Raw genomic sequence first — 14,439 nt, 5'->3', positions numbered from 1 at the left:
TAGATAAAGAAGTAATATTGTTATAACATCCAAACATACCCGTGATATTAATGTTAATTATTGATTCGTGCAATTTTAAAATTAAGTTTTTTATTCATGTTCATATATCTGAAATATCCTTAGAAAATTATGCACTATGTAGTAACTTATTAAACCTGTGTAGTATTTAAATTTGTTTACGACGGTTGGCGGCAAATGCAATAATGTAATTGATGCAAAATGTGACAATACATGATAATAATATAATTACTCAACGACTATTTTTTTAATACTTACAAATTTACTAACTTATTTTAAGCTGTCTATAATTGAATAAATAAATAATCTATTAGCCTTTCCTTGACCCATAATTTTGAGTATTACGACTTCCTACTACGTTAGTAATTCGAGATCAACGTACTGTACCGAGAAATTTCTTTGGTTACCAGAAATAGTTTTGTTTAATGTATTGTTTTAAATAGACCTTGAACAAAACTGGTTTTCAGGTAAAGCAAATGTATGAAATTGTAAAATGACCCTCGGTTAATCTCTTTATAAGCTGTATTTACCCCGACAACAGTGTTTGGGAATATTCCGATGAACTTTCTTACTACTCAGGTAGTTACTTATTGTTTAAAAAATAAAACATTAAATTGTATTTAAAAAATCGGTTTAACGCATGTCTTAATATTTATGATATTTAGTTACTTTTACGATTCATAAATATAATATTTCGGCTTTTTGACCATTAACTTTGGAGGGAATTTTTCTTTAGCAGCCCGATAAAATTAGTTAAGAGTTTTTTGTCAGTTGGAAACAAGATTCGCGTTTTCAACAGTTGTGTTATGCTTGTACTCATGTACACTTTTGGCATACTCAGAGGGATTCAAACCGAATTAATCACCCTGGGTCAGGACCCTATTGACTGTACGTAGGTATGCTTCACCAACGATCGTCAGTGATAAGATTGTATAATTCGCGGAGATAATGAGCCAAAGCTTATTTAACAGTAAAGACTTGCATAACCACGAGGTGTGCAATCTTAGGGATTATTTCTATGTTATGCATTGTTATTTGTAAGATTTGTATAATAAGTAAAAAAATAACTAAAAAAAAAAGAGTACAGTAATGTAAGTAAGCATCTAATTAGTTAATTATTTTAATTTGTTTGGGGATAAACATTAGTAAAGAGGCGTGACTTTCGGAGCAAAGTAATTTGTCAGCATATAAAAATTACAATTTAAAAAAATACCGCCAATTTTAACATGTTCGTTCCCAACAAAGTAATGGTGTATTTCGTATACTTATAATTATTGGCCTCAATGTATTATGTTTATGAGAGGGACTCAGAGAGAGCGATCTCTTATTTCTCTGCTGTCACACGTCTCTGCGCTATCTTACCGGACCAGAGTGAAAGAACAGAGTACGCCTGTGTATTGCGCGCACACTTGTGCACTATAATCTGCCTACTTCAAGTACGCATGCAACCCAGGTTACACCTTATATTCCTTGTTGTAAAGGTGATTTTCATAATCTTCCACTTCAACAACAATATCGCAAATAAACCGTCGCGCGGCGCGGCGATTAAGTCGGGCGTGAGGCGGAGCTGCGCGGGAAAGATTACAAAAATTAATACATGTGTGCAGCTCGCAAATCTCTTACAAATATGTATACATTCGCCTAATGTATACACAAACATTTTTTTTAAAGTTTGCTCTTACCAAAGATGCAATTATAAAATCGCTTAATAAAACACCAAATCTTACAGTATTGTGCATCACCAAGATAGCAAATAACGAAGAAGCTGAAGCATTCAAAAGACTGCGAACAAAACAAAAGCATACAAAGTAAAACTAGCAACGTTTGCAATGCAACGCAGCCCATTCTGTTAACACAATTAGTATATACGACACGATATTCAACCGAGACATTGTATTCTCTCATTTCGCATCTTCTTAAAGTATTTACATACATAGATAACTATATAAAGGTATTATGTATACCTAAAGTAGCTACGTTTTTAGGTATATCACATTGAATTAAAAAGTAGGTAAATAGGTGGGTATATAAGCTTAAGTATTCTGCCTACTTAGGTGGCGTAAGGCGCATTCGACGTTCGGACGGCTTTTCAGTGTTGAGAGCTACAAAAATCAAAAATTATAGTTAACCAATCGTATTGTTTGTTGGATTATCACAAAACCAATTTAATTTCGGTCCAAATAATTAACTTTATTATGCAATTTTGGCGCGTGCAGAAAATATCTCTAATATTTTTTTTATCTAAAAGAAATGTTATCTAAACAATACCGAGTAAGTACTTGTCTATTTAAAGCTAATCCACGAAAATAAAAACCCTACTTTGGGGACACCAGTTTTGCTTTTTCGTTTTATCGTCAACTTTGTTAATACACGAAATTAGTTCCTTATTTCACCACGACATGGCGAGCTTTTTATTTCCCTGGTCAGGCTACAAAAAAAAACAAATTTTAACAGAGTATTTATATTTTTTTATTAAAACGTCATAGTCTTCCAGAACAATTACGTCGTAGTCGTATCGAACTACGTAAGTAAATATGGACAAATGCCCAAACATTTAAAAATATAAATATTTGTTACTCGTTTATGTTACAAGACAATTTATGTGAAACATAAAATAATTCCACAATTGAACACCATTAATATTGCACATTTAACAAAAGTGTTCAAGATATTCAAAAACTTAAGTTTTCATTGTGGAATGTTACATTCTATTTACTTTTAAAAAAAAACGTAGGTAGTGTACTTTGGTGGAGTTGCATGTTATCATAAAAGTCCTGTTCAAGAAGACTAAAGCTTACGTCTACAATCTTAATATTGAATATTACATCGAGATATAATAGTAAAACAGTGTGTTGTGTTGCAGGAATCGGTGGCTTCTAAGTAATTGTTAAAATCTAAAGGCCTGTGCGGACGTGTTTTAATCTCCGCCATTGACGCACCTCCTTGATACGCGCGCTGTCCACGTGTTTACAGCGCGCACGTTAGTTGTATGTAAAAGGACACAGTTTGGACTGCATACTGCATAGTGTTTATAGCGCGTCGTCATCTCATTTATAAACCGTAGTGACGATTTTAAGTATAAAAATATCTCACACCAAACATTATCGACATTGCAATACTCAATATACAGATTTCACTTAAAAAAATCTATGTTAATATTACAGTTCTAACGTCATATGCAATAAAGACGTTCCACACTTATCAATAATTATAGAAAAAATATTTTTTCCGACAAAATTAACTTACTACTGTACCTTAACATGTATTTACATCCATAATAGCAGTGACTTGTAAAAAATTCACAATCATTAATTTTGTATCGCAATTTGTTACTATATAAAAATGCTCCTCTCTGTTTATTTTGGTGATCACACACTATTTTCATAATAAAAACATTGCTATTTATTTTTGTTACTTAACAAACAACATTATTTCAATACAAAAAAAAACACAGTTTAATCCAAACGAAACCGCTGGTAATGAAGTGTGGTGGTTGTATGTTGAATTGATTTAAACCTCCTCGCCTCACATTTGCTTTAACTTATAAACTACACATTTACAGCATCGATTTTAAGTTTTTTCACACGTCGCGTGGTTCCCTCGCCGTCGGAGCTGTCGGTGTCGTGCGAACTGCCTTCCGACTTAATACCAAGTCCTAATTCATGGACATCTACATAGTTACCTGTAGTTCTGGCCTTTTCTAAATTTCTAACTGGAAATAAAAAAATATGTTTAATAAATTATACTGACGAGAATATCATACAATCTGGAACAGTGGTTGTGTTTGGCTATATCATTATAACATTTATGTAGATTTTATTTACATTATAAAACAACAATTTTAATTAAATTTCATTGAGATATCTTTCATAAAGTATATACTTTATTATATTATAGACATGCGTTTTAAATATGGCTGTTTTAACTGCAACAAAAATGTACTTCAATAGGGTACCGGACTCATTTTTGTTCTTTACTATTATAAAATATTTACATAATATAAATTATAACACAAAAGGAATTATTCAAATCCGGTAAAATATTAACAGGTTATAAGTCTTTGAATTTCGGTGGAAGGGGTAATTAACAAGAAACACAAAAGAGACGAAATATCCACATGTGACGTCATCGGGAATTACGACGCGTGCGAAAAAAGAGATGAAGCGATATCCCCACATCGCGCCCACTTCTGCACATTACAATATTTTAAATATGAATTACTCGCTCATTTTTTAACCAATTGTTATGCAGTTTTCGCAGGAGTGCTTCTTTTTCGTATTATTAACCATTACATATAGAATAATGTACAAAATCAAGCTTAGGCCGGTCCCCTATTGCAGCATGAACACCTTGCCAAGGTATCAGTTTGGAACCCCTACTTGGGTAGTGATATTTGGTTTTACTCAGACTCAGCCTAGTCTAGTAAGTATTGTTCTTAGTAAATTGAGAAAGTGTTAAACCCCTATTACATTACAATTTTATACACCCTTTTATCACTTTAATCGCATCTTATGGGTGATGTATGTTTACTTACTTTGTGTTTCAAGAAGATTATTTTGTCTTTTTAAGTCATCTATGTCCTGTTGGTGTGCATTGTTTTTCCGTCTCATAAACTGAATGTATTCAGCTGCTTTCTTTAATATTTGTGCTCGGCTAACCTGGAATGAAGAAAATAATATGACAAATAAAGCATTATCAAAATAACTAGTACCAACTTTCAGCATCATAAAATATATCATAAGCAACAACAACCATGTCTGATTATGATAATAAGGGTTTTAAAACTATTAGGGATGTATACTTATTGCTAAAAAACGAATGTAATTAGTATTTTTAGTATTAAAATTACACATAGGATATATACAACTTGTGCGCACTTAACAAAGTGCATTGTAAAATATTTATAGTGAACCTGATTTTTTTAGGTATATTGTAAAAAAGATATTCTGTTATGTATAAAATATTTTTCGAATGTCTATGATCCTCTGCATCCCTGAAATGTATTGGCACTATCTATCATATTTTGATGCACCAAAATCTAATTTATATAGTGATTCTTGAACAAAATAAAAAAATAATAGTCAATTCATATAGCGGCGATATCCTAGTTGGTTGTGGAACGGACTGTTGAGACAAATGTCTGCAGATTCAAATCCCACACACCACTGATTTTTCAAAAAATTATGTGTGTATTCTTTGTGAATTATCGCTTGCTTTAATGGTGAAGGAAAACATCGTAAGGAAACTTGCATACCTAAGAAGTTCTCAATAGAAATTTTGAGGATGTGTGAAGTCTACCAATCCGCACTAGGCCAGCGTGGTGGACTAAGGCCTAATCTCTCTCAGTAGTAGAAGAGGCCCATGCCCAACAGTAGAACAGTATATAATACAGGTCTGATATTATTATTATAATTCATATAAGTTTTTCGGTATGGATAATAAGTACAGATTTAATTTACCGTACCTTTGTCTTGAATATTTTACGTAGGTTGGGACAGGAAAAAAAACAAATGGGATAAAATATTTAAAAAATAAAAATGATAGCTGTCAAAAACAGTGTAAAAATGTGCATTGTGTTCATATAACAAAAAAAATTATTGGAAATATTTAAATAAGCAACTTTAAATGTTATATTCAAACCATTGACAGCATTTATATTTTGTATGAATGGTAATTACAATTAGAGGTTTTAATTCACCACTATAAAAGCTATTGGTCATTAGGTTAAGAGGAATACTAATAATGTTTCAATTCTAATGACAAAATATTTGCTTTGACACACAAGTTTGCAGATAGTGATTTCATAGACGTTTTGGAACCAAAAATGCTTTTAGAACAATTTGTAAGATTAAAAATAGAGAATTAATTGTATTGGTTGATAATTAAAAACAAAATAGTTTTTGATATTTTTCACTCGTTCAAGTTTGATAATGACACGCAACAATTATTCATAGTTATGAATGGCACCGATCCCAGTGATTGAAATATTACGTGAGATTTAGTTGCATTACCATGAGATCTCATTTATTATTCATAAACATTAATTTTAATGTTTATAAAAAGATATATTTATTTTATTAGGTCCATTGGTATTTTTCTTAAATATTATTGATATGGAATTTAAAATGTTTGGTTTCATAACAACTATAAATTCATGGTGTATTAATCAATGCAACAGGATACATTAACACTTTATCATCAATAAAATATTAAAAGGGGGTAATACTGTATTTATTTTGTAAATATGTAACTATTTTGTTTGATGTAATTGATGGGAAAATCAAGGTTTTATTTTAAAGGTACTATTTGTCGACATAGTTTTTATCAACTGAATATGGTTTAAAATCAAGGTTATTTTATTCAAATTGTTACAATTGTCATTCCTTTATCTAGGTGTATGTGTAAACCATGATTTCAGAGCACCTAAATAAATTATCTCTGGTGTAGGGTTTTTTTTAAAACTCCACAATCTAATACAAAATAAATAAGTCACATACCACTTTCTCATTTTGCAATGCTGGTACAGCTTCCCGTAGTGAAGTAAAACTATCCTTTATGTGATCTCTCCTTTTCCTCTCCAAAGCATTATGATGAGCTCTCTTTTGCGCCTGTAATTGCCAATTTCTGTCACTCTATCGAATATATTCCTAAGCATGCATCATATCATAAACACAATCTTATATAACATAATATAAAAAATATACATTAGGCAACAAATGTTACTAACAACAATTGCAATATATATAAAGTCAAATGAATCGGGATATAAAATATACAAAATTACCCAAACTTGTAAAATGCTTAGGTAGCAATAAACATAAAAAGTATTTATTTACATGAACAGCATTGTATTTTGAAGCATTGTAATTTACATAATAACAAGAATAGAATGGTTTTACCTGAGAGTAATATTCACTTCCACCTAGACTACCTCTGGCATGGGTACGCGAATCAGAATCATTTTCCGCCTGAAAATTACAAAATAATTAACAGCATCAAAATAAACAGCTAACATAGATATGAGCTGTCAAAGTGAAGCAACACCTACATCACTTTCTATATCAATATCCCGATCATCGTCACTCATCTTATTTTACAAAATCCTGTGGATTAGTTACAAAATATGTATCAGTAAATAATCATTGGAATATTTTGTGTGTAAATAAAACTGAATAATAGCGCATGACCACTGGATTCGCACCACAAGGCACAAAAGGAAACGCGTGATAACTTAGTTTGACATTGACAAATGACAAGTGCGTAACGTGAATGACGGTTAGACTATGGACAGTATTAAAAAATATGACATTGGCAAAATCATCGTCTGCCAACGATGGAGCCACAATTTAAAAATTGAATTGAATTAAAAAATATAAAACAATTTTTAAACATAAAGGGAAGAACTAAAATACATATTCCACAGTAATTAAAGTTTTAGCTATAGTTATTGTTGCTTTGACCGGCAGTAAATATTATAGTTTCATACCAATAAAATTGCCTCATTGGCCCGCCAATGGACGCTATACCTTAATTTGTCTTCAATAATTGAGTACGTATATATTATTTTATTATAAATTATTAGGTCCTTTATTTTAATAATTATTGTCCTTTCCACGGAATTAAATCAGATATTGGTTAATAAAAAAATATAAAACATAGGTTCATAAATTGTCAAATGTTACTTATGACTTGGCAGCACAGTCGTTACCCTTAGCCCGAGAACATTTGTTCCGTATAAAAAAAATACTAAGTTCTATGCTCAGAGTTCATTCAAATTTCAATGAGTGGCGCGAAAATAAACTTAACAAAATTTGTAAAAAAATAAATAACAGTACATAAATTGTTTAAACTTAATATAAGATACGCCTATTTAAACATTTACTATGGATGAAAATCAATATTCTAAACTTCCCAATATAGAAGTTAATAGTTCAGAATTTTATGACAAGGTGCAGGACGAGATTGAATTTGATGTGGCACGGTTAAAAAAGACCGTTGAAGTAATGAAAAATCTTCGTTGTCAGTAATCGATTTTTTTCGCAATGATTTAAAAATGTTTTTTTATGTAAGTTACCGTAGGTACTTACTTTTATTTGGATATTTCAGTAACTGCTGCTGAAATGGAAGTTGAAACTGCAGCCTTGTATCATGACGAACTTTTTCAATTAATTGAAGAACTGAAATCCCTTACTGACACATACAATGACTCACTAAATAATCTGGAAGATCCAATTGAAAATAATGTTCTTGAAATAGATTTCGACAAAGATAATAATTATTTGAAACCTGAATCACCTTCCTGAAGATACATAGCTATAAGTATATATTTTGTTTGTATGCTATGATAATATGTTATTATAGAAAAGAAGACGCTCCATACTTAATTACATAAAACCTCCAAATTTCTTATTTTTGTATAAGTATTTAATATGTACAATTGTATTCAAATTTCAAACTTACAAATGCCATTATTTAATTCCGTACAAACAGTTAATTTCAGCACCTCGAATTTTATTTGATAATTAAAGATTTTTGAATACCCAAGATCTTTTCTTTCCCCATGGATTATATCTTATGATAATAGATAGATATCTCTCTGAAGATGCCTTCAGCATTCTTGGCAACTACTGCCAAGTACCTAGTGAAATGATTATTGTACCTACAATAAGTTTAATATAGCTACCTACATTCTTTTATTATAATATTACCTATATATGTACCTCTCATATAAACAAACCGGGAAGCCATAATGGATAACACTGCTGATAGTGGCGAACTGGTTCCACATATATTTTTCCCTGTCGGGTATCATTTCTTGCGTGATTTCAATACTAAGCGGTCAACTAGACATGACTTCTTTTAAAAAATTTTTATTATTGTGTTCAGCTGTGATAGCTTCAGGTGCGAATCTGAAGAAAATGAGTTCTCCACCTCATTGCACTCATGTTAGCAAAGGTAAGTGTAGTTCATAGCATTAATTACCTACGTAATAAAGTGCATATACTGCATTCGTATAAGTTTTGTTTCAATGTGATCTCAAGAAAGGGAAGAATATTGAAATCCACATGGAATTATTTGTCGGTTATTAAATACGAGTCCGTAAAATTTTATGTCTAAAATATTTTTTTACTTTGCCGTTTAACATTTGATTTGATTAAACCAGGTTAAATAGAACTCAAGAGGAAAATTAAACGAAATTCTCACTGAATATGTAAAACAATGAAGATTTTTTTGTCTACTTTTTAATCAAGTTGCTTTTAGAAAATAACAATAAATTCATTCTATTTTCATCCCGTTTTTTTGTATTTTAAATGTTTGGGAAGATCATATAACAGTTGCAGAGATTAAAGTAAGTAAGTATCGTAAAAAATGAATACAAGGCTAAAGAGATCACGCTTAATTTGCCATGGTCCAAACCAGCAAGTGTGAACAAAATATAATTATTTCATAATGTTATGTCACGAGTTCATGAGCAACGATGAGTCATGACATTACATATATTATGTTATTGGCTGAGTTATCTTTCCTGTTGCTGTTATGACGAATCTGAATCTTGAAACTGCTTAAGTACATACCCATCTACATTTTACATCCAAACACCAATCTGAAAATAATGTTTGTACCTACTTGCAAAATATTTTAAAAGTAGTACCCAGCATTCAACCTTCGTACTTCTTCCTATGATCATTGAGAAATCTAGATGAGAATAGGATATTTCTTACAAAATACTTACCTATCAGTTGTAATACACAGGATATTTTATATTAGCAAAATTGTTGTATGGGAAATAAATCATATGTAACACAATAAGTAGGCGAATAAATAATTAAATGTAGTATAATATAAAGGAAAAATTGTACAGTAACAGCGGTTTAATAAGTTTTCGTGTTAACTTATTAAACCGCTGTTATGCAGTAGCATATAAAGATATTCTATTTTTTTACTCAAAGTTGGTAACTTAGTGGTTATAGGTACTACTTAAAATGTTTATTAGCTGTTGGTTTTGGTCGCAGCTTTTGTCACGTAAAAATCTCCGGGAAAGTCTCACTGTGTATACATTTCAGGGATAAAAATAGGTACTGTCCAAGCTTAATCTTTATTGATCAAAATCGGGTCCTGACCCGATTTTGATCAATAAAGATTCACTTCACCCCTGGGTGAAGCGGTGAAATCATAACAGACGAATAGAGTGTCATTCACATTTATAATATTAGTGTAGATGATAATGTATCGTAATTTTTTGAACTTGACCCCAATAAGTACCATTTAAAACATATTGTATCAAACTTATAGTAGTTTTTAAACATTATATTGTTTATTCTGGAAGCCTAAAATATTAAATACTAGAAAACAATAAAAAACGTTATTCCATTAAGCAGTTTTTTGTTATAAATTTATTGGGCCTCATAAGGGCTTTATCCTTAAAACTACAGAGTTCAGTTTAGGCTTCATAGGATAGAAACGATTACTTTAGAAGTAAGCCCAGGCTGGTAGGTTAGCTAGGCTAGGGCTCATGTCCTAGCCGGTGAGGATCGCGACGCGTTATTCTTTTATTTCCCCCTACCTTCCCGAGCTGGCTTCTTTGGTTTGTACCTTGTATTCCCTATACATTTAATCCCTAATTTAAAATGGCCATAGTTATATAAATAATTTTAATTGTTATTTCAAAATAATAATAATTACCCATTCTTATGTACAGTGTTTTGACGTATCATGAAACTTTGTTCGGCTACGTGATAAATAAAGTATTTTATTTTTATATTTTAAAAAATTCTATATGATCTTAACGAAAATACGTCATATTTCCAGTGAACCTGTATATTAAATATTAATAACATATTTCAGATACGGACTACTTATCGAAGTTTAAGTTTACGTACCCTACCGTCTACATTCCTCCAGGACAGCGTGAGGCATATCAGCAGGTAAACCTTGCACTCAACATACTGAATACCTATTAATTAGTACGTATTTTAGTTCCTATGGCAGAGGTGGCCATAACCAATGCGTGGCTTGTGGCCAGTGGTGTAATTAAAAGGTGGCATGACGGGGAAAATATGGCCTCTGGCTTCAGGGGTCCCAAAATTTTGAAAAATATATAAGTTCTCCAGAAAAAAATATATATTTTGGTACGGATTTTTCAAGTTCGTAGGGGCCCGATTAGATTTATTTGCCACGGTCCCTATAAGATAATGTTACTTCACTATAACGGGCAGAGCACAAAAAGCTCTACGATTTTTTATTTATGTTCATGGTAAGTGCTTCTGATGTTTACAAAATTGCCTAAAAATAAATTCCTGTAGCCAAATCCACCTTATAGTTGATAATGCACTGCGTGAGGCCCTTCGTCTAAGCACGACGCCTCGGTCTATTGCCCCAGTGACCCCTCTCCTTTTCTCTCACATACTAAGACGCCTCAACACTTTTTTATATCAGCTTGATGACTTGAAGTAGTAAAAAGGTAATGACTGCTTTTATCTCTGAATATTTTAGTAACTCCACAAAACATATTTAGATTTCTCAGGAGAATCTGTATATTATATGTATTACATACATTTTTAATGTGGTAGTTTTATTTAACGAACACACCATGCTTAGTAGGTATACGTTACTAGGTACTACATACATAGTCTAATTGCACTGAGAATAATTGAAGAAACGGTGATTACTCAATATAATACATGTTTTTTATTATCCATATCGAATGACAATGTTTACACAAATATGCTTTACAATGTACATTGTTGCGGTATTCTGAAAATATATATATATATATTTTTAAATTATTTACTATGATGTATACCTTTCATTTCTTTTGATTTATTATCTTTTTCATGAGTGTAACTATGTAATTGAATGACGAAGGTTTCTACTTTAAAAAAAACTCTAAATTCAAACACTTTCACACCGGATATTCGATCAGCATAGAATCTCTATTCGGAAGCGTTAACTTTATTCCCCTCCTACTAGATTGATACGTATCACCGGGCATATATTATGTTAAAGTCTCTTAGCGATCTTTATAAAAATAAAACAGGCGTATATTAGATATTTCATATTTTACACACCGACAATCAATTTGCTTTATAATGAAGCTGCTAATTTTGATGTGTTCCCAGATGTTTTGCCTGAACCCAGCGGCAGTGAACAAAGCTGTGACAACCGTATGTGACTGGGCAGCGCCGCCCCAAGTTGAGTTCACTTTGGGTGATGAGTACGTGCACGTGGTACGCCAGGACCCTAGCGGACGGTATAACGGCAACGTGGTCATCACCACCTACCAACTCTGCAGCCATAATAGGACCTACATCCCGAAAGACGAACTTGCACCAACAGTCACCGACTTGTTATAATAATTAATGTCGTGATTAAACGCACTGTGAAATATATAAAATATATTAAGATGTTTTCGAATAGTAACTACTCTAGTTTTATATTTCAAGTCATTTTCTTTTTCAATCGACTTCCAAAGAAGAGGACGTTATCAATGCGAAGTGTATTTTTCTTTGAATTGATGAATTTTAAAAAGCCTTAACTAGTTTAAAATAAACTATTAGGTATATCATATACTTAGGTAGCTACATACATATTTACGCCAAGAACTCATCTTCAAAATCAATGTTTGATTCTTCTTTATGTTGTACAGGGCGCGGCTTACGAGACGGCATATTTTAACAAAGAGGCAGCAATAATAAGGACGACAACTTTCAGACAGTTATACGCAGGACATTTTGTGTACATACCTTAGGTCATAACGATTCAAAATCAAAAAACATATTATTTACGAATTGGGTTGCTATCTGGTCGCTTATTTTTTTTTTGCTGCTACAAAACGGTCACCCCTGGCCGCGGGAAATACGAGGCAACACAAACTAAGCGGCTGTATAAATCTAGAACTAATTTCAATTTAGATAAATACCTACCTATTATTAACAAGCTTTTATTTAACTTGTAATGTTTGTTTATATGTTTTTTTTTTTTGCTTTGAATGACGAGACAAGTTTGCCGTTCGCCTGATGGTAAGCGATACGACCGCCATTAAACAGCAGAAACACCATCCAACACCTGGAATTACAAAGTATTGTTTGGTATTCCACTGCGCTCACCATGCTGAGATGTTAAGACTAATTATGTCCAGTAGTGTATATGTAGTACCGATGAATGTTCGAATCATGTGTTGCAAATTAATTCTAAAGCAGTTAGCCTCGATCGATTAAATAAAAATTTTGCAAACACGCTTATTTTGAATTCGATACAAGTTTAGTTAAGTGACATCATTTTAAATCCAATATAGCGAACGGCCCAAAATGGTGGACTAATTATGGAACGTGCATGCCCATGATTTTGGGATAAATTAAAGGGTTTGCTGAGAAAAATACAAATATTAAATGACTTCAGTCTACATGCAATATGGCAAACCGCCCGACATGGCCGTCTTGTAATTTTTTATACACTCCTATAATATGGGTATTAAATTAAAGGATTCTCTTAGAAAAATTAATACGTAGTTAAAAATAATCTTAATGAAACATTAGAGATAACAGCTTGTCACGGAATTAACTTGAGTTACTATAACATATCCTAAATTGACAAAAGATATTGACAAAAATAAATCTCGCGACAAGCTTTTATATTTCTGGCGGGTTACATAGCTCGGCTTATATAGCTACAGTAGGAGACCTCGGGTGGCATGGCGCATCGCTGTGGAACCGCTTGAATTTATTTTGTCACGTGAGTTTTAATTTTACGATAAATCCTAAGGTACTTTTTAATTAATTAGAATGGTTTAAAAGGCAATTATAATGTTCATGAAATGGTTAAGGTACATAGCTTCCCAATTACCACATTCTATGTTAGTTATGACCATTTTTGAACATTAAAACGGGGATGGCTCACGGATCCGCCCGCGTGAAAAAAAATTCTGATATAAATTTTCCGGGATAAAAGATCCTCTAAATATTTATCCACGATAAAAAATAGCTTATGACCTTCCCATGGCCTCTAACTATCTCCATTCCAAATTTCATCGAAATCCGTTGGGTAGTTTTTGAATTTACCGCGTCCAGACAAATAGACGCTGCGGGGGACTTCGTCTCATAATAAGTATGTGTAAGGATAGTATTACCCAATGATTGATGCAACTTCAAAGTATTCCAGACCATTGAAATAAAAGTTTGTTTAAAAAATGTTTTTTCTATAAATTTTACGGAATATTAAAATTTTTACCTTGCTAGTTAATAAAAAGACATAAAAATACATAAAATTGTATTTAAACCCTTTGTCATGATTAATAAATATATTTATCAGAGAAAAATTTATGCCGACATATATGTTAGTTAAATAACTAACTACCATAAAGTTAATTCAAATCACAATTATGTACGCCAACTTTAGCCGGGTATATAAAGAAACCGTGATAAT

At 31.9% G+C, this 14,439-nt stretch overlaps 2 protein-coding genes across 4 annotated transcripts; one reads left to right on the top strand and one right to left on the bottom strand.

Annotated features, from left to right (window-relative positions):
* Positions 1–2,463: 2,463 nt before the first annotated feature.
* LOC115443429 (protein max) lies at positions 2,464–7,286 on the bottom strand. Of its 2 annotated transcripts, none has more exons than XM_030168825.2 (5): positions 7,067–7,286; positions 6,918–6,986; positions 6,516–6,626; positions 4,553–4,676; positions 2,464–3,730 (listed from the first exon to the last, which is right to left on the bottom strand). In XM_030168825.2, exons 1-5 carry the CDS (start codon positions 7,103–7,105, stop codon positions 3,567–3,569), a joined length of 507 nt encoding a protein of 168 aa, XP_030024685.1. In that variant the 5' UTR covers positions 7,106–7,286; the 3' UTR covers positions 2,464–3,566. The 2 variants fall into 2 exon arrangements, with proteins under 2 accessions (XP_030024685.1, XP_030024686.1); XM_030168826.2 differs by having other exon boundaries at positions 6,516–6,617.
* Positions 7,287–8,739: 1,453 nt separating this feature from the next.
* On the top strand, positions 8,740–12,454 carry LOC115443435. Of its 2 annotated transcripts, XM_037438301.1 has the most exons (4): positions 8,740–8,823; positions 8,905–8,973; positions 10,864–10,943; positions 12,138–12,454. In XM_037438301.1, the coding sequence occupies exons 2-4, from the start codon at positions 8,937–8,939 to the stop codon at positions 12,369–12,371; spliced, it is 351 nt and encodes a 116-aa protein (XP_037294198.1). In that variant the 5' UTR covers positions 8,740–8,823; positions 8,905–8,936; the 3' UTR covers positions 12,372–12,454. The 2 variants fall into 2 exon arrangements, with proteins under 2 accessions (XP_037294198.1, XP_030024691.2); XM_030168831.2 differs by having other exon boundaries at positions 8,744–8,973.
* The last annotated feature ends 1,985 nt before the right edge of the window (positions 12,455–14,439 follow it).

The sequence above is a fragment of the Manduca sexta genome, chromosome 13 (assembly GCF_014839805.1).
Source record: "Manduca sexta isolate Smith_Timp_Sample1 chromosome 13, JHU_Msex_v1.0, whole genome shotgun sequence".
Classification (NCBI taxonomy): domain Eukaryota; kingdom Metazoa; phylum Arthropoda; class Insecta; order Lepidoptera; family Sphingidae; genus Manduca; species Manduca sexta.
Note: the sequence above shows the minus strand (reverse complement) of the source record. Positions and strands in the feature narration are given on the sequence as shown.

Bases quoted from the DNA above. Each gene is read 5' to 3' on its own strand.
- LOC115443429 (XM_030168825.2), bottom strand. From the start codon at position 7,105: ATGAGTGACGATGATCGGGATATTGATATAGAAAGTGAT. The intron at 6,987-7,066 runs GTAGGTGTTGCT...TGTAATTTTCAG, and splicing joins ATATTGATATAGAAAGTGAT to GCGGAAAATGATTCTGATTC. The intron at 4,677-6,515 runs GTATGTGACTTA...TCTTCATTCCAG, and splicing joins CATTGCAAAATGAGAAAGTG to GTTAGCCGAGCACAAATATT.
- LOC115443435 (XM_030168831.2), top strand. From the start codon at position 8,868: ATGACTTCTTTTAAAAAATTTTTATTATTGTGTTCAGCTGTGATAGCT. The intron at 8,974-10,863 runs GTAAGTGTAGTT...AACATATTTCAG, and splicing joins TTGCACTCATGTTAGCAAAG to ATACGGACTACTTATCGAAG. The intron at 10,944-12,137 runs GTAAACCTTGCA...ATGTGTTCCCAG, and splicing joins AGCGTGAGGCATATCAGCAG to ATGTTTTGCCTGAACCCAGC.